The sequence below is a fragment of the Pimephales promelas genome, chromosome 8, assembly GCF_988280905.1.
Source record: "Pimephales promelas chromosome 8, fPimPro1.hap1.1, whole genome shotgun sequence".
Lineage (NCBI taxonomy): Eukaryota > Metazoa > Chordata > Actinopteri > Cypriniformes > Leuciscidae > Pimephales > Pimephales promelas.
The window spans coordinates 15,802,542-15,818,632 of NC_142776.1; the positions used below are offsets into that span (position 1 = coordinate 15,802,542).

At 40.1% G+C, this 16,091-nt stretch overlaps 1 protein-coding gene across 8 annotated transcripts in view; it reads left to right on the plus strand.

Moving 5' to 3' along the window:
* rptor (regulatory associated protein of MTOR, complex 1) overlaps positions 1–16,091 on the plus strand; it is a 402,321-nt gene that overhangs the window by 88,375 nt on the left and 297,855 nt on the right. For all 8 annotated transcript variants that reach the window (XM_089134067.1, XM_089134063.1, XM_089134065.1 and 5 more), the window contains one exon: positions 9,534–9,692. In XM_089134067.1, coding sequence (XP_088990193.1) covers positions 9,534–9,692 — 159 coding nt within the window. The remainder of the gene's footprint in view (positions 1–9,533; positions 9,693–16,091) is intronic.

Consider the following 16,091-nt stretch of genomic DNA (forward strand, 5'->3'; position numbering starts at 1 on the left):
CCCCTTCAAAGTGTGTGGGACTGATCGTTATTTGCGCGCGCCTCTACTGCCATGACATCATCTTAAAAGCGCCACATTTTCAAACCCACAACTCAGGAACAATGGAGACTATCGAGGGGATGGTGTTCCTGATTCTCGGTATGTGGTTGTTTTTAACTGCTAGATGGAAAAATGTGTTAAAAATGAGGCTGATGGCAGCAAAACAAAAATACTGCTAAAAAAGTGTCTCATGTCGCAAATCCAATGACAGAATCGGACAGAATCGTCACTACCAGCGTCACTAGTAGTGACGCTGGTAGTGACGATTCTGTCTGATCAATCAGTGATCTGCAGTGTTTCACGTCACATTTTAGTACCGGTACGGTACGCTTGGAACCTCAACAGACCAGGTACCATTTAAAGCGACCTGAAGCGAACCGTACTGTACCGTACCATGCAGTGGAAAAGCGCCAAAAGAGACAAAAGTAGTAGACTGATAAATATTCTCAATTTTATCAGCAACGGGTATCAGAAACTTATTGCACTGCTGCACAGTGTAACAAATAAGTGAATTGGTAGGTTTAAGGAGTTTGTTGATTACTTTAAACATCTTGTTTGGGTTTTGCAGTACCGTCATTAATGATTTGTGAGAAATATTTGGTAATATTCGGTAATCTCTGTACCGAACCAAATGTTAATCATACATAGGTTTATGGACAGTGAGCCCTGATTTTTTGTATTGTCGTTCCAACTGCCTGTTCTTTACTTTAAGAGCCCTGAGCTCAATAGTGAACCAGGGTGATGATTTCAAAAATGAAAATGAAAAAAGTTAAAGTTAAATTAAAGTTAAATTATAGTGATTAACAGTATTACCTGCAAGACTCTCATTGATCATACATGAAAACTGATTAAGATCAATATTTTTAAGATTTCTAAAACTAATAACCCTCTTTTGTAGTTTTTGAAGAGGAACAGATAAGTTAAAGCTCAAGAGGTTATGGTCACTAATACACAAATCTTTGTCTTCAAGCTGATTAATATCAGCACCAGCTGTACACACTAAATCAAGTGTATGACCTATTGAACGTTGGTTCTTCTTAGTTCATGCTTAATACTGCTGATTAATACTGCGAAAGCTGTCCTTCTCATTTCAGTTTTGCAATGTGACTGGTGAAAGCCCCTACCTAAATATTTCTTTGTTTATTTATTTATTTTTTAGAGAAAAGACATGAAGCAGAAATAGTTGGGTCATTGATACGTGTTTGTACGTGCCATTTATCCATCTGTCTTTCTGTCATTGGTGATGGACAGAATTCAGCTGAAATTATTTTTGATTTCTCTTGTCTGAAGTTGATCTATTTAGGGCAGCTTAAAACACTTCATTATGTCACACTGATTTAGAACAGCAGTTCTCGGATGATTCTGTTATTCCTTTGCTAATGTAGTTTGTCAAGCTGATAGTGAGGAAATAGGTTCATGTGTGGGGAAAATAAATCCTCCTTAAATGTCAATGCACCACCAATGTTTTGATCAATCATCGGATCAGACGGTAATTATCTGTGAGATTAGACATAGCCTAGACAAGTATGTCTTAATTAAAACAGGGCAAGAAGTTGTCAGACAGTGACGAGCCTGTGCAGTGAAGTTTTGTGTGTGTGTGTGTTTTTTCTTTTGTTTTCTGTTTAGAACGGAATTCAGATTAAATGTAAGGACATTTATTGATAGAATGTGTGGTAGTCCATACTTTTTCATTTGTCTTATATACATATATATTGAGAAATTAAATTATGATTTACCTTAAGTGAGCTAAATACATGTAGAAAGCATGTTACTAGAACATACAATTAAAATTTGCATTTTAAAGTTATGGAGGTAAGAAGCATTTTTGTACAATTTTGAAACAACCACCAGTAAATATGCAGAACCACCAATCTCTGCCATTAGATAGTAAAATTTGTATCATCTGTAAGACTGGAAAACTGGAAACTGGTTGAAGAGATAGACCATGGGTTCTCAAACATTTTGGTGCCAGGGACCCCTTTCAGGGGAAAAAAAATTCCAAGGACCCCCCTCATATTTATAACAGTTATTGAGCACAAAGTTAATGTGTGAGCGGCAAATGAAATATTTTTGCACAAAATGAATGGTCTCCACCCAGGGTACTATGCAGGAATTTCTAAATAGCCTACTGAGGTAACGAAAGTGATCTTGCTAGGAATCACTTAGGATCCCTCACTTAGGAATTTTTGATGTTCTTGATCTACACATGTGCATTTTAAGGTGTTTTAAGGCCCCACAATTGGATAACTATAGATTTAGTAGAAGCATGTCAGTCAGTGGCATACTTTTTTTTTTTTTTGTCAAGATGTCACGAAACACAATCACATATTCCAATCAGGAATGGCCTTAAAAGAGAAATGTTTCAATAATTAGGCCTATTCTGCACACAAATAAAGCCCATAAGCCTATGAATACAATGATAATGGCATTATGTTTAATAGGTGCGTGCGCTGTTAATTTGAGCTACTGTAATTAGCTTAAAAAAAACATACAGTATATGTTAAATATATGAATCCATAATGTTAATCTCATGGGCACAGTATGTTTCTATTGACCTGCTTTTTCCTTTGTTAAAGTTGAGCTTGATTAATACTTTGCAAACTGATTGTTTCAGTCGTTTTTTAAAACTTTTATCTAAAACAGCTGTTTAGTTTATGTTAATTAAGGCCTACATCTTATCTCGCACTTTATGACCGTTGACTGAAACGTCGTGCGGGGAACTTTGAGTTCACTCCGACTCAAACATTTTGACATTGACGAGCTATCGTTGTTAGTCTGCTGAAGCACCTCAGACGAGAAGGTCAGTATCATCGCGATGTGCATCCTTGCAACCTCAGTTGTGGGTACGGCCCTGTCACTATGCACTTTTATTTTGATAATGATCAGACTTCTAATATCAAATCTACAGTAGCAGTGCTAGAACTGACTATTGTGCGCGCACGCGAGACGCCGGCGCGCAATTACATGGGAATTTTTCCTCAGCAGTGGAAACAGGAATACTCTTATTTATGGTCATAGATAAGACAAGAGTGCATCATCCGAAACGGTAAAGTGTCCATTTTTTTATTTGTGTATAGGCTACATTATAAATGACTACAAAATGTCATGCCTTTTAAAAATACAGAAAAGAACCGGATGCGGGTTCATGCCGTCTCTGTCTCCTTTCTGGCGCACGTCCCGCAAAATCAACAGCAGCGAATAGTCTACTTGACGCAAAGACATAGATTATCTATCAATAGAAAACTTTAAGTGTCTACTTTGTATTGTTTTATGTTAAATGCTTTATATAAGTTACTTAGGAATAAACAGCATGTTTTCAGATGATAAAGAAAACATGACTCATAGCATGGAAAAAAACGTTAGGTTGTAAATTATTTCGCGGACCCCCTGGCTTTAGCTCGCGGACCCCACTTTGAGAACCACTGAGATAGACCACTGGTCTATGAGACGAAGGACCTTGGCAAATTAACATTTGAACTCTCACACACACACTTCTTCCCCGCATCCCCCACTCCTGCAGAGATCACCCAAACTCACACCAGGGTTTCCGTTGTCCGGTAATTACCGGACATTGGCCGGGAAAAAAATGAAATGTCGGACAAAATTAAATCTCTCCGGTCAAATTGTCCGATTAAAATTGCCTATTAATAACACAATGTGAATTAGAGAATAAGCCTAAAATATAAAGCAAAAATACACCGACCTTTGGCTATGTTATAAAGGTTTGAATGTTATTAAAGACGGCACATACAAGGATGTCAAAGTGACCAATTCAAGCGACCACTACATTCAAGCTTTCAAAAAAGCCAGGGAACGCTAGGTTCAACATCTGATAGATGCCTTGCAAGATCGGTTCCCCGAGGATTGCATGGATCTACTTCACTGCCTCGATGCCCTTCTGAATCCCTAGATATCCGCAGACACATATAGTGGTAGATCTGTTGATTTATTATACGGTCATTCTACAGAAACGTCGGTCCCCTTTTAGTATGGCAAGATGTCTTTATTTATTTATTTTTCTAACATTTAAACGTACACGACATTATTAAAGTTTTAAATATAGGCTAAATAAAAATGTATATTTTTGTGCATTTATTTAAAGACGGCATGTACCCGTATTTTCCGCACTATAAGGCGCACTTAAAAGGCTTCAATTTTCTCAAAAAACGACAGTGCGTCTTATAATCCGGAGCGCCTTATATATGGATCAATTGGTTAATAACACTCCGCGTTACCTTACCTAACGCTAACGCTCAGCCTTACCTTACAAAAAACTAAAGACCAACAACAACATTTTCCAAACAGAAATGTTTCATTTCAAATTACAAATTAGGACTAGCAAGAACAGGAATGTTGCATACACAAAAAGTCCTGTAAAATTAAACGAATAAATGGGCCTAATAATATTAATACAAATTTTATAAACAAAAATATACATAAAAGTTTTAAAAGTAAATTAACTATAGGCTAGAATTTTGATAACTGAACTTTTGCCCAACGCACACGATAAAAAATGTAAATGGGTTAATAACCATTGTACACGCAAACTGCTGTAAAATTAAACGAATAAATGGGCCTAATAATATAACTAAAATAAAAATATGAACACAAATGTAAAAAAAAAAAATGTATAGGCTTACATAAATGTTTAAAAGTAGGCTAATTAATTTTTAGGCCAGATTTTGATAAGCTGATTTTTGCGCAGCGCGCACTATTAAAATTTAAATTGGCTTAGGCCTATATCATCTGTTCAAAAAAAAAAAAGTAAAATTAAACGAATCAATGGGCCTAATTAGCCTATATAAATAAAAATCATCTACATCAACATCAATGTGTTATATTAAATACATTTTGGTAAATTAACTATTAGGCCACCAGACGCCTATAGGCTATAACTGAACTTTTGCGCAGAGAGCACGTGGATGACAATTTAAATTGTCTCAAACTTAAAAAAAAAAAAAGAAGAAGAAAGAATTGCTTTCCTTATCTAGAATACAGTTCTTTTGAGTTCACCTTCAAGAACACGAGTTTGGACAATGTCTGAGGCTTCAGACAAATGCGGTGGTTTCTTGAAAGCAGGCCAGCAGCGGAGAAAACCCTCTCTGCTCTGCAGACTCGCTTGGGGATGCTGAATACAACGCAAGCAACTTTAGTCAGGTGGGGAAAAGACGTGGAGACGCTCCACTCCGCTCACATGCTCTGCTGCGAATGTAAGTTATGCCAAGTTCAGACGGCGCGATTTCAACAAAATCTATCCAGAGTGGACCAAGCTCGCCAAGATAGCCTCCCTGTCTCGAGTGTTCCTGTAGAGAGGGGGTTCTCACTGCAGAATCGGATCAAGACGAAGCAGCGAAGTTGCCTTGCAGAGAACAAGGTTACGCGGCTTATGCGCATTGCAAGTTGTGGAGAGACGCTGCGACGTTTTGATTTTCGGCAGCTGCACATTTCAGCACTGCAAAACAAGCGTAAAAACTGCGTAAAAAGTAGCCTAAAATTACACGAGACAGTGTTATAGGCCTAGTCATTTGTTTGTTCCAATTAATTTGACAAGGAGTCATTTCACGGTGGCCAATTTATTTACCAGCTAAATGGGACGCTTAGAGTGTATAATTAAGTTCGCTTGAGTAAAAACTACTATTCAGATATTGTATGTGGGGAAGGGGGATTGGTTTGTTAAACTAATGTGAAACCATAGTAAAAACAATTGGCGTTGATTGACGCCAATCGGACGTTCATGTTTTCATGGTTTCCGTCTATTTGAAAGTTATGCTAATAAACATGTTGCATTCTATACGGCCCGATTATGTCATTTTTTAAGTTACATAGCCTGCCTCCAGTTTTCCTCAACTTGACTAATTAAGAGGCGATATTTGACCGGCATATCATCAAAATGTCCGTTAAACTAAACCTCTGCCGGTCACTTTGACCGGCACCATTTTTTTCTAGCGGAAACTCTGACTCACACCACTTTTGTTCAGGGGCTTAATTTGAACTATATGGTTTTAATTTGAACAAATATACAGTTTTATACATGTGTTTAGTATTATTTGAAATGTCTACAAGTGTGACTAGTACAAGTGTCCTATTTCCAAATAAGTAAAACAAAAGGTAATACGGTTTTTAGAGTTTAGCATGGTCCTGTTCTCAGAAGGTGTGAACTCGATGCTAATTTCCACTATTAGCAAATGGTACTGTGTAAATCAACTTCTGGTGAACACAGTAAATTTCCACTGTAAACTCATACATATGAAATGAGGTCTGGCTATAATGAAATGCAGCTATCAGGGCCTTTTCTGTATCTCAGATCAGTCGGTGAGGCTGGGGGTCGTGAGACTCCCAGCTTCACGTACTGTAGCCTATTTATAATGTTGGGTTCGTCTTCTCTTTGTTCCAGAACATTTGATGTTTTGTATTTATTATCCTGGAGTTAATAATACATTTACCTGACATAATAAATTGTTATTAGGGGTGTAACGATACACGTATTCGTATTGAACCGTTCGTTACAAGGCTTCCGGTTCGGTTTTCGGTACGCATTTTTGAACCGAACGGTTCGTTGGACCATTTTTCCTGCCGACCAACATTTCGTTATTTCAAATGTAGGCGCGTTGCGCATGGCAAGCGCGCTCATAATGTAAGAGACACTGGCGTGACTACAACATTGCCCAACATCAAATGGCAAACGTAATGTAAGCGGAACGAAACTGAGCTACTCGTTATTCTGTGGTTGATAGACCGTTGATTAGTTTATCAATGCAGGGCGAGCCGATCTTAATCAAGCAGCACTGTTATTACATAGCCACATCCAGTGAAGAAAACACTTGAATTCGGCACTGAAATAATAACATCGCTGCGAGATCTAGTGAGAAACATTCGCATTTCTCCATTATTAACGGATCAAACAGCGCTGACATGGAAACCAGGAAGAAACATTGTGCCGTGAATGAACTATCCAGTGTCCAGATCAGCAACATTCACCATGGGTTTACTGTAACACTACTAACTGAACTAAAATAAACCTTTGTTTATAACTACTACATTATTACATTTCATTTTGTCTAAGGAGCTGTTTTGTTTTATATGCTCCTAAGACAAGTCAAACTTGAAAATTATAGCTCCATCATTGCTAAAAGTAAAAAAAATAATAATCATACTTTACTTTATGATGTTAGTTTTAATAAAAAAAAAAAATAATAATAATTTGGGAAAGTTCTCTAGCATTTCTTTCTTTTTGCTTTATCGGAAACGTACCGAACCGTACCGTGCCATGACACAAGTGTATTGTATCGAACCAAACCGTGAATTTTGTGAACCGTTACACCCCTAATTGTTATATTTGATTATTCTAACAGTCATTTTCATTAGAGTTAAGAGAAATAGTCAAACATTCACATAGATTTAATGATGCACAGATATCATTGAAAAACCTTTTCATTTATGGAGTCAGATGAAATAACGAGTTAATACATAAGATAAAATGTATTGCATTTAATTAAAAATCCCTTTGCGAAGGAAAAAAAGACACAACACACGTGAGACCTTCACTTCTAATACCGCCAGTGTCGGCAAACAAATTTTCCTACTTTTAAACAGATGATTGTGATTTCTTCCAAAAGGATTGTGTTCCCACAGTTCCCATCCTGCCCTCTCAAGTGTGTTTAGGGGCTTTCGCACCGGAGGAACCTTTTCATAATTCGTAGAACTATCGGCGAAAGTACCCAGATGTCGCTGTGTTCGCACAGCTGAAACTAGGAACGATTTTGGTTAGGAACTCCTTTTGGAGGAACTAATTTAGCTCCTACTTCAGAGTAGGGTCTAAACCAGCACTATAGGAACTACCAGTGACACACGTGTACGTGGATTGACAGCTATGTAAACACCCCAGCTAACGTAGGTTCAGCGGGCCACTGGCGGCCCACTGGTCGCTAAGTTGGCGGCCCACTAGCGGCCGCCGCCGGTGGATCGCTGGCGTTTTGCTCATCGTTATTCTAGCGGAACACCAGCGGCAGCCGACGCTGTCCCAACGGTGGTCCGCAACCGAGGCGCTGGTTCATAATGAGCGTTTTCTGGTGGACCACGGTCGGTCCACTGGTCATTTTATGAATTTGTTTTTCATTACTGGATAATCGTAAATAATAGTTATAATTAGATCCAATTTAGGCAAATATTAATCTTTTATTAATTAAACAATCAAAAACAAAGTACACAACTGCTGAAAACCATGTTATTGGATAGAAGACACAAATGGATAACATACTCAAATAACATATACATATATATATATATATATATATAAACCATTATGATACATATTCAAAATATGTACTTTTGTTAAAATATCAATATAGAAATTATATTGTTTAACACTTTACTGTACATACATATGAAATATATATATTGTACATATATATTATATATAATATAATAATATTGTTTATATTATTTATTAACAGGATATAGAAGATCATAAGATTAAATTATAGTATATATTATTTAATATTGTTTAACACTGTACAAAACTATAAATAAACACGCACACACATATATGTGTATATATATGTGTGTGTATATATGAAGAGTTCAGATGCAAAAGCCTCTAAATGCCATTTGAAATTTTCTTCTTTAATGATGATTTTTATCCAACTTGTATATTTAAGTTCAGTAATTTCACTTAAATAACAATTAATAGGTAATTATCATTGCCATTTAAGTGAAATCACTGAACTTAAATATACAAGCTTGATAAAAATGATCATTCTAGAAGAAAATTTCAAATGGCACTTAGAGGCTTTTGCATCTGAACTCTTCATATATATATATATATATATATATATACTGTATATGTATTTATATATATGTATTTATAAACGTGTGGTTACACAATATACAAACAAGGTTTAAATTATATAGCCTACACAGACATCATACGACGACAACAACTTTAGACGCATTTGTTGTTGAATTGGCTGACATTGACTGAAAAGACTAACTTATTTGCTCAAAAATCATAAAATACACTTACTGTTACTGGAGGTGACGGTGGATTGCAAACAGTAGATGACGATCCACAGTTGAGGATTAACTTTTAAGCCACAACAATAGGATTAACCCACGACAGAACATTTATGTTTCATTAGTTTCAGACATGTTTCAGACATTACCGGCTGTCGTTGAAACAATGCAGGATGGTGTACAGATCACCGAGGGCGGGGTCTATGCCACAACCACACTGTCAATCAAACCCCTTGCTCAATTCTACGTCACAAAGAGCTGAATCTTAGAACAGCTCGTTCTGAGACAGTGCAGATGATTTATTGAGATTGTAAAAAAAAAAAAAAAACACTGGGTGGATTTTTATCATTCTAGGGTGGTTTTGCTCACACACTGCCAACACACATTTATGTTCAAACACCATGTAAAAGTGAATTTTCCATAATAGGTGCCCTTTAATGTTCTTTCTTGTCATTGTTATCTTCTAATATAATCTCTTCCAGGCCCGCTATAAGCAGAGTTTGGACCCTACAGTTGATGAGGTGAAGAAGTTGTGCACTTCACTACGGAGAAATGCCAAAGAGGAACGTGTTCTCTTTCATTATAATGGCCATGGGGTGCCTCGACCCACCGTTAATGGAGAGATTTGGGTCTTCAATAAGGTAAGGAAAAAAGTACAAGGAAAAACAGGCAAATACAATACTGGTAACACTTTATAATAATTTTCATTAATAAATGCTTAACAGATCATTCGCTAATATATATATATATATATATATATATATATATATATATATATATATATATTCACATAGCAAAAAAAAAAAAATATGTTTGTTAATGTGTTCTAATGAACTTGATTAGAATGATTAGCAGATCATTATTTAATGTAAATTAAAATGCTTACAAATGTCATCTAACTTTCAATTTATATGATCATGCACATGCAAAAATGATTTTTACAGATGGTTTACAATGATTAAAATCTTCCTTAATAAATCATTAAGAAACATTACATAAATCTTATTCGTTAATATATATATATGTCACGGTGTGGCTCTGGCTGAAGGACGAGGAGACCGGAGTATCGGTAGAGATCAGGGTTTATTATATACAAAAAATGGCAGGAAGACAGGAACACGGACGCCACACGGGCTTACAACAAGCATCTATAGACAACAACCGACAAAGACAGAATGAAACTGAGGGAACTAAATACACAGAGGAATCAGACATAATGAGGTGAAGACAGGTGAAACAGATGAACAGGACGCTGAACGGGAGGCTGATGAGGGAGTGAGTTCAGGTGTGCAGACAAGAGGATCATGGGAAGTGTAGTGCTGGAGACGCAGACAGGATGGTGCAGACGAAGGACTGTGACAGAACTCCCCCCTCCCGGGAGGCGTGACCTCACGCCGCATAACAGAGGAAGGAGGGGGGACGAACTGGGGGCTGGGCGGGGCGTGGCCAGAGCGGAGCAGGCTGAGGGCGTGGCCAGGGCGGAGCAGGCTGAGGGCGTGGCCAGGGCGGAGCAGGCTGAGGGCGTGGCCAGGGCGGAGCAGGCTGAGGGCGAGACCAGGGCGGAGCAGGCTGAGGGCGTGGCCAGGGCGGAGCAGGCTGAGGGCGAGACCATGGCGGAGCAGGCTGAGGGCGAGACCAGGGCGGAGCAGATGGAGGGCGAGACCAGGGCGGAGCAGATGGAGGGAGGACCCCTGGTGGAGCCGATGGTAGTGGGGCTGACAACACCAGGGGGCCGACTGACAGGGGCGGAGCAGATGGGAGAGGAGACCAGGGTGTAGCTGAGGGACAGACGACATTGGGTGCTGAGGAGGGACCGAGGGCCCATGGTGACACCGTAGGCTCTGGTGACTGAAGTGACGACAGGGGCACAGAGGGACACGGTGAGGTCAGAGGGCGTGAGGGCTGACGGGTGACTGGAGGGAGTGAGGAGTCCAACTGAACCGGAGGGGTGACAAAACGAGGCGGAGCCAAAGGAAGGAAGTCCATAGGTGAGGGGAGGATGACGAGGGAGTGAAGGGAATCCGGAGGACCGAGGGAGCCTGGCCGAGCTGGTGGACTGAGGGGCCATGGAGGAGCTGAGGGAGGTAGGAGCCACGGGGGAGCTGATGGGACAGAGGGCCGAGGAAGTGTCCATGTGGAGGCGGTGCGAGGCGAAAACCGGGGATCCACTGACCAAGCTGGTGTCGGGGAGCTGAAGGGCAGGAGAGAAGATGGAGGACAGATGAGAGGAGGCGGGAGAGGGAGGCTGGGTGGGATCCTGGTCTCTGGCGCAGGCTGGACGGTCTCTGGCGCAGGCTGGACGGTCTCTGGCGCTGGCTGGACGGTCTCTGGCGCTGGCTGGACGGTCTCTGGCGCTGGCTGGACGGTCTCTGGGGCTGGGCTGGTCGGGCCCAGCGAAGAAGAGAGCTCGGGCTCGGAGAGGCTGGACGGGACCAGCGGAGGAGAGAGCCCGGGCTCGGCGTGGCTGGGCGGGACCAGCGGAGGAGAGAGCTCCGGTGTTGGAGTGGGGCTGGTGCCATCATCGATGGTGAAGGGAGATCCGCAGGACACCAGCACCCACTCCACATATGCTGCAAAACTCCCCGGGGGACCGTTCCCGGACAACTGCTCTCTGGTGGCGGTGTTGAGGCCAGCATAAAGAAAGCTGCAGAGGCTGTCGTCCGGGAAGGTTGTGGCTGGAATGAGGGAGAGGAAATCCGTCAAATGGTCCTCCAGGGACCGGTCCTCCTGCTCCAGGCAAAGCAGTCGAACCGCCATGAAGGAATCCATGGTTTGGTCGGTCGGTTGTTCTGTCACGGTGTGGCTCTGGCTGAAGGACGAGGAGACCGGAGTATCGGTAGAGATCAGGGTTTATTATATACAAAAACTGGCAGGAAGACAGGAACACGGACGCCACACGGGCTTACAACAAGCATCTATAGACAACAACCGACAAAGACAGAATGAAACTGAGGGAACTAAATACACAGAGGAATCAGACATAATGAGGTTAAGACAGGTGAAACAGATGAACAGGACGCTGAACGGGAGGCTGATGAGGGAGTGAGTTCAGGTGTGCAGACAAGAGGATCATGGGAAGTGTAGTGCTGGAGACGCAGACAGGATGGTGCAGACGAAGGACTGTGACAATATATATATATATATATATATATATATATTAAACTTTTAAAGTTTATTAAACCCATTAAACTTCAATTCATTTATTACTAATGCATTTTTACATGTACAAATGTTGTGAAAAAATAAAAAGTTTAATTAGTATTTTTAATCTATGTTATCACTATTCGTAGGAAGGTATGAATATAGAAAGGAATATATTTTGAAAAATGTCAGTGACCAGTCAGTTGATAAACCCTATTTACTTCCATAGTAGGAAAAAAACAACTACTATGGAGGTCAATCAACTGTTTGGTTATTCTTCAAAATAGCTTTTTGTGTTTAGCAGAAAAAAGAAATTCATACAGGTTTGTAAACTATCCCTTTAACCCCCCCCCCCCCCTCATTCCACCAAACCTGTCCCTAACTTATCACACCATGTAATAACATTTTTAAGCATTTTATTGTGCATTAAATAATGATCTGTTCATCATTATATAATGTTTAAGTTAATTAGTAACCATTAAGAAGCACATTATCTCATATTTCTAGCTATGTGAATATATGAAGAGTTCAGATGCAAAAGCCTCTAAGTGCCATTTGAAATTGTCTTCTAGAATGATCATTTTTTTATCAAGCTTGCATATTTAATTTCAGTAATTTCACTTAAATTGCAATAAGGATTACCTATTAATTGTCATTTAAGTGAAATTACTGAACTTGAATATATAACCTTGATAAAAATGATCATTTTAGAAGAAAATTTCAAATGGCATTTAGAGGCTTTTGTATCTGAACTCTTCATATATTAACAAATGATCTGTTAAACATTATATAATGTTTGTTAATGGTTTATTAATGAAAGTAATCATAAGTGTTACCTAAAAATCTTATTGTCTCCCCACAGCTGTTATTAGCAGTAGTTTGTTTCTTTTGTACTTATTTTTAAAGTTAATTTGTTTTGGACTTGAGTTGTTGAGTTGTCTCTCTTTCTCTCTCTCTCTCTCTCTCTCTCTCTCTCTCTCTCTCTCTCTCTCTCTCTCTCTCACTTCCGGTGCACGCTGGGAGCGTTTGGGTGTGTGTGGGGTTTCGTTAGGGGAGAGGGTGACTGGTATTTACTTTTTCCTTATTTTCATCTTAAATTTGGGGTATAACGGTTGATTTTGAAAGTAGGTCAAGTTGAGTAAAGTTTTTTTTTCGTTCGGGACGGTGTTGGGATGGCGTCGTTCCCGAATGGGGGAGAGCCACCGCCACCTGTGTCTCTGCGTAATGGAGTCAGGTGTGTTCCTGCGCCAGGTGTGGAGGTGGAGGATGTGCTAGTCGCGGTTGGAGAGCAGATCGGGTTTGAAAACATTTTTTCGGCTTCGAGGATGAACAAGGCTGTTGTGATTTTTGTAAAGGAGGAAGAGATAGTTAATCGTCTCGTTATCAACGGAATTGTGGTAAGTGGCGATTTCATTAATGTTTCACCGCTGGTTACGCCGACGACGCGCATAACAATATCAAACGTGCCCCCGTTCATTAATAATGATGAGATTGAGCGGGGATTAGTTCGTTATGGGAAGTTTGCTAGCGCAATTAAAATGGTTCCACTTCGCTGTAAAAATGCTGCATTAAAGTAGGGATGCACCGATACCGATACCGGTATCTGGTATCGGCCTCGATACCACATTTTCTAAAGTACTCGTACTCGTTAAAAGTCCCCCGATACCGGGGACCGATACCATGTTCTGAGAAATGGGTTAATCACAGGCGCCGAGTGCCCACCCCCAGGCTCCGGCTGCAGCTCAGAGCGGGGAGATGGGGAGACATGTCAGCCGTGTGGAACAGTGATGCGCGGGTCAATGTATAAACAACCCGCACACTACCAATGTTTTCAACTACCCGCCCGCTACTCGGACCGCAAAAAAAGTAAGAAAATATTGTACCCGACCCTCTTCCTGACCGTATTTTTTAAAAGTAGTACATGCTCATCGTAGCGTCATTGGGCCATAAACGTGTAACAACACAGCATCGCAAGAAGACGTAGCCTACATATAACAAAGGCAGCACTTTGGTCATCATCTTTGATTATTTTGGTAAATGTCTCCCACACTTACTCTTTCTATTTGTGTATTTGCGGAGCTTCCACTCCCCAGTCTTCACCTTTTCTCTGCCGCCTCCATCTCTCTGCAGACTAGTGATCATAGACATGGCCGGTTCGTGAACGAATCGGTTCTTTTTAATGAACCGGTCGAACCAGTACGCTAAATCGAACTGAATCATTCGCATCAGTTCACGTCTTGCGTCAGTGCTGATCCACAAGTTACTACAGTTACTCACTTTCAGACATGCCTGACAGTCCCTCCGAGTTGAAATAAACCAATATCCCGAATTATATTTTACTCCAGTAACTCTAACAGTTCACTGAACTGAGACATGTTGTTGCCACAGCTGAGAGAAGTGATGAGCACGAGCAGCTGATACTGCGCATCCGCGTAGTAACGAATGATGCGCAGTAAGTAATAAATTCGGCCTATATATATTTCATAGAAAATTGTATCTAGTACTATATAAATACAAAGGTTTAATTGGCATCTTTTTCCAAACGACCTGACTGACCGCGACCCGAATATCATTAAAAATATTTTTGGATGACCCGTAACTGCGGGTAACCGCGGGTGACCGCGGCGCAGGCACCCGCTCATTTTGGATCAACCCGTGCATCACTGGTGTGGAACAATTTCAAAGTGAATGGCTTTGGATTAGGAGAATAAGTTTACTTGTAGTCACCAAGTTACTTATAGTCAGTTGAATGTCTGTTGGGGGACCAAATAAATAAAGTGTTATCAGATATTAAGCTGATCGTACTAATACTCTAGTCTACTAATACTCTAATGACAGTTAGTTGACATGTAATTGAAAAGTTACTTATAGTTAGTAAAGTGGACTATCGAAATAAAGTGTTACCCAAGTAATTTAATCAAGGACCTAAAAACCCGTATATAAAAATATTTAAATCATGTTTTTTAAAATTTTTTATTAAGTACTCGGTATCGGCATCGGCGAGTACTGAAATGCAAGTACTCATACTCGTACTCGTTTTCCAAAAAAGTGGTATCGGTGCATCCCTACATTAAAGCATGTCATGTCGTTCAGGAGGCAGGTGTTCATGTTTCTGAATGAGCCAGAATTAGACATTTCTTTTAGAGTATGGCATGAAGGTAAGGCGTACATGATCTATGCAAACTCTGGAAGCATGAAGTGTTTTGAGTGTGGGGATGTGGGCCACAAAAGGATGGCGTGTCCACATAAAGCCCAGGACGGTGAGGAGACTGCAGGGCCTAGTGATGTGGTAGCAAACGAGTCTGAGACTGTAAAACAGTCTAATGCTGGAGAGAAGAGTGATGCTCAAGTTCACAGCGATAAACAAACGGATGTTGTTGTTGATAATGATGTGGTTGATAACAATGAGCCTAGTGAGAAAGGTGAAAAATCGGGATTTGCTGATCAAAATGAAAAGGCGGAAATTCATGGAACTGTGGATGATGAAGTGGCAGGGACATCTGGATGTGTTGAAATGTCTGAGGATAAGGAGATAAGAGATGATGAGTCAGTCTCTGATATTTCTGAGATAGGTTCACAAGTTTTGGAGGATACTTACACGTTGCAGGAAATTAATAACTTTTTGGATGCAACATTTGGGAAAGTAGTGGAAGTTACAGATTTTTTTCCAGACACAGATAAATTCATTGGGTCAGTGTTGTCACTGCAGAGAAATGTCAGTTATGAAGCATTGGATAAAAAAAGAGATTTCGTCTGAAGAAAATGATAACAAGGTTAAGGAAGGAAAAAAAAAAGTAAAATGAAGAAGTTGCACATGGTGTTTTCTAAACTTTGTATGTCACGTTTTTATCTGTCCTGTCTCTTTTATTTCCTTTTTCTTATGGGGCTTTTGAGGGTGG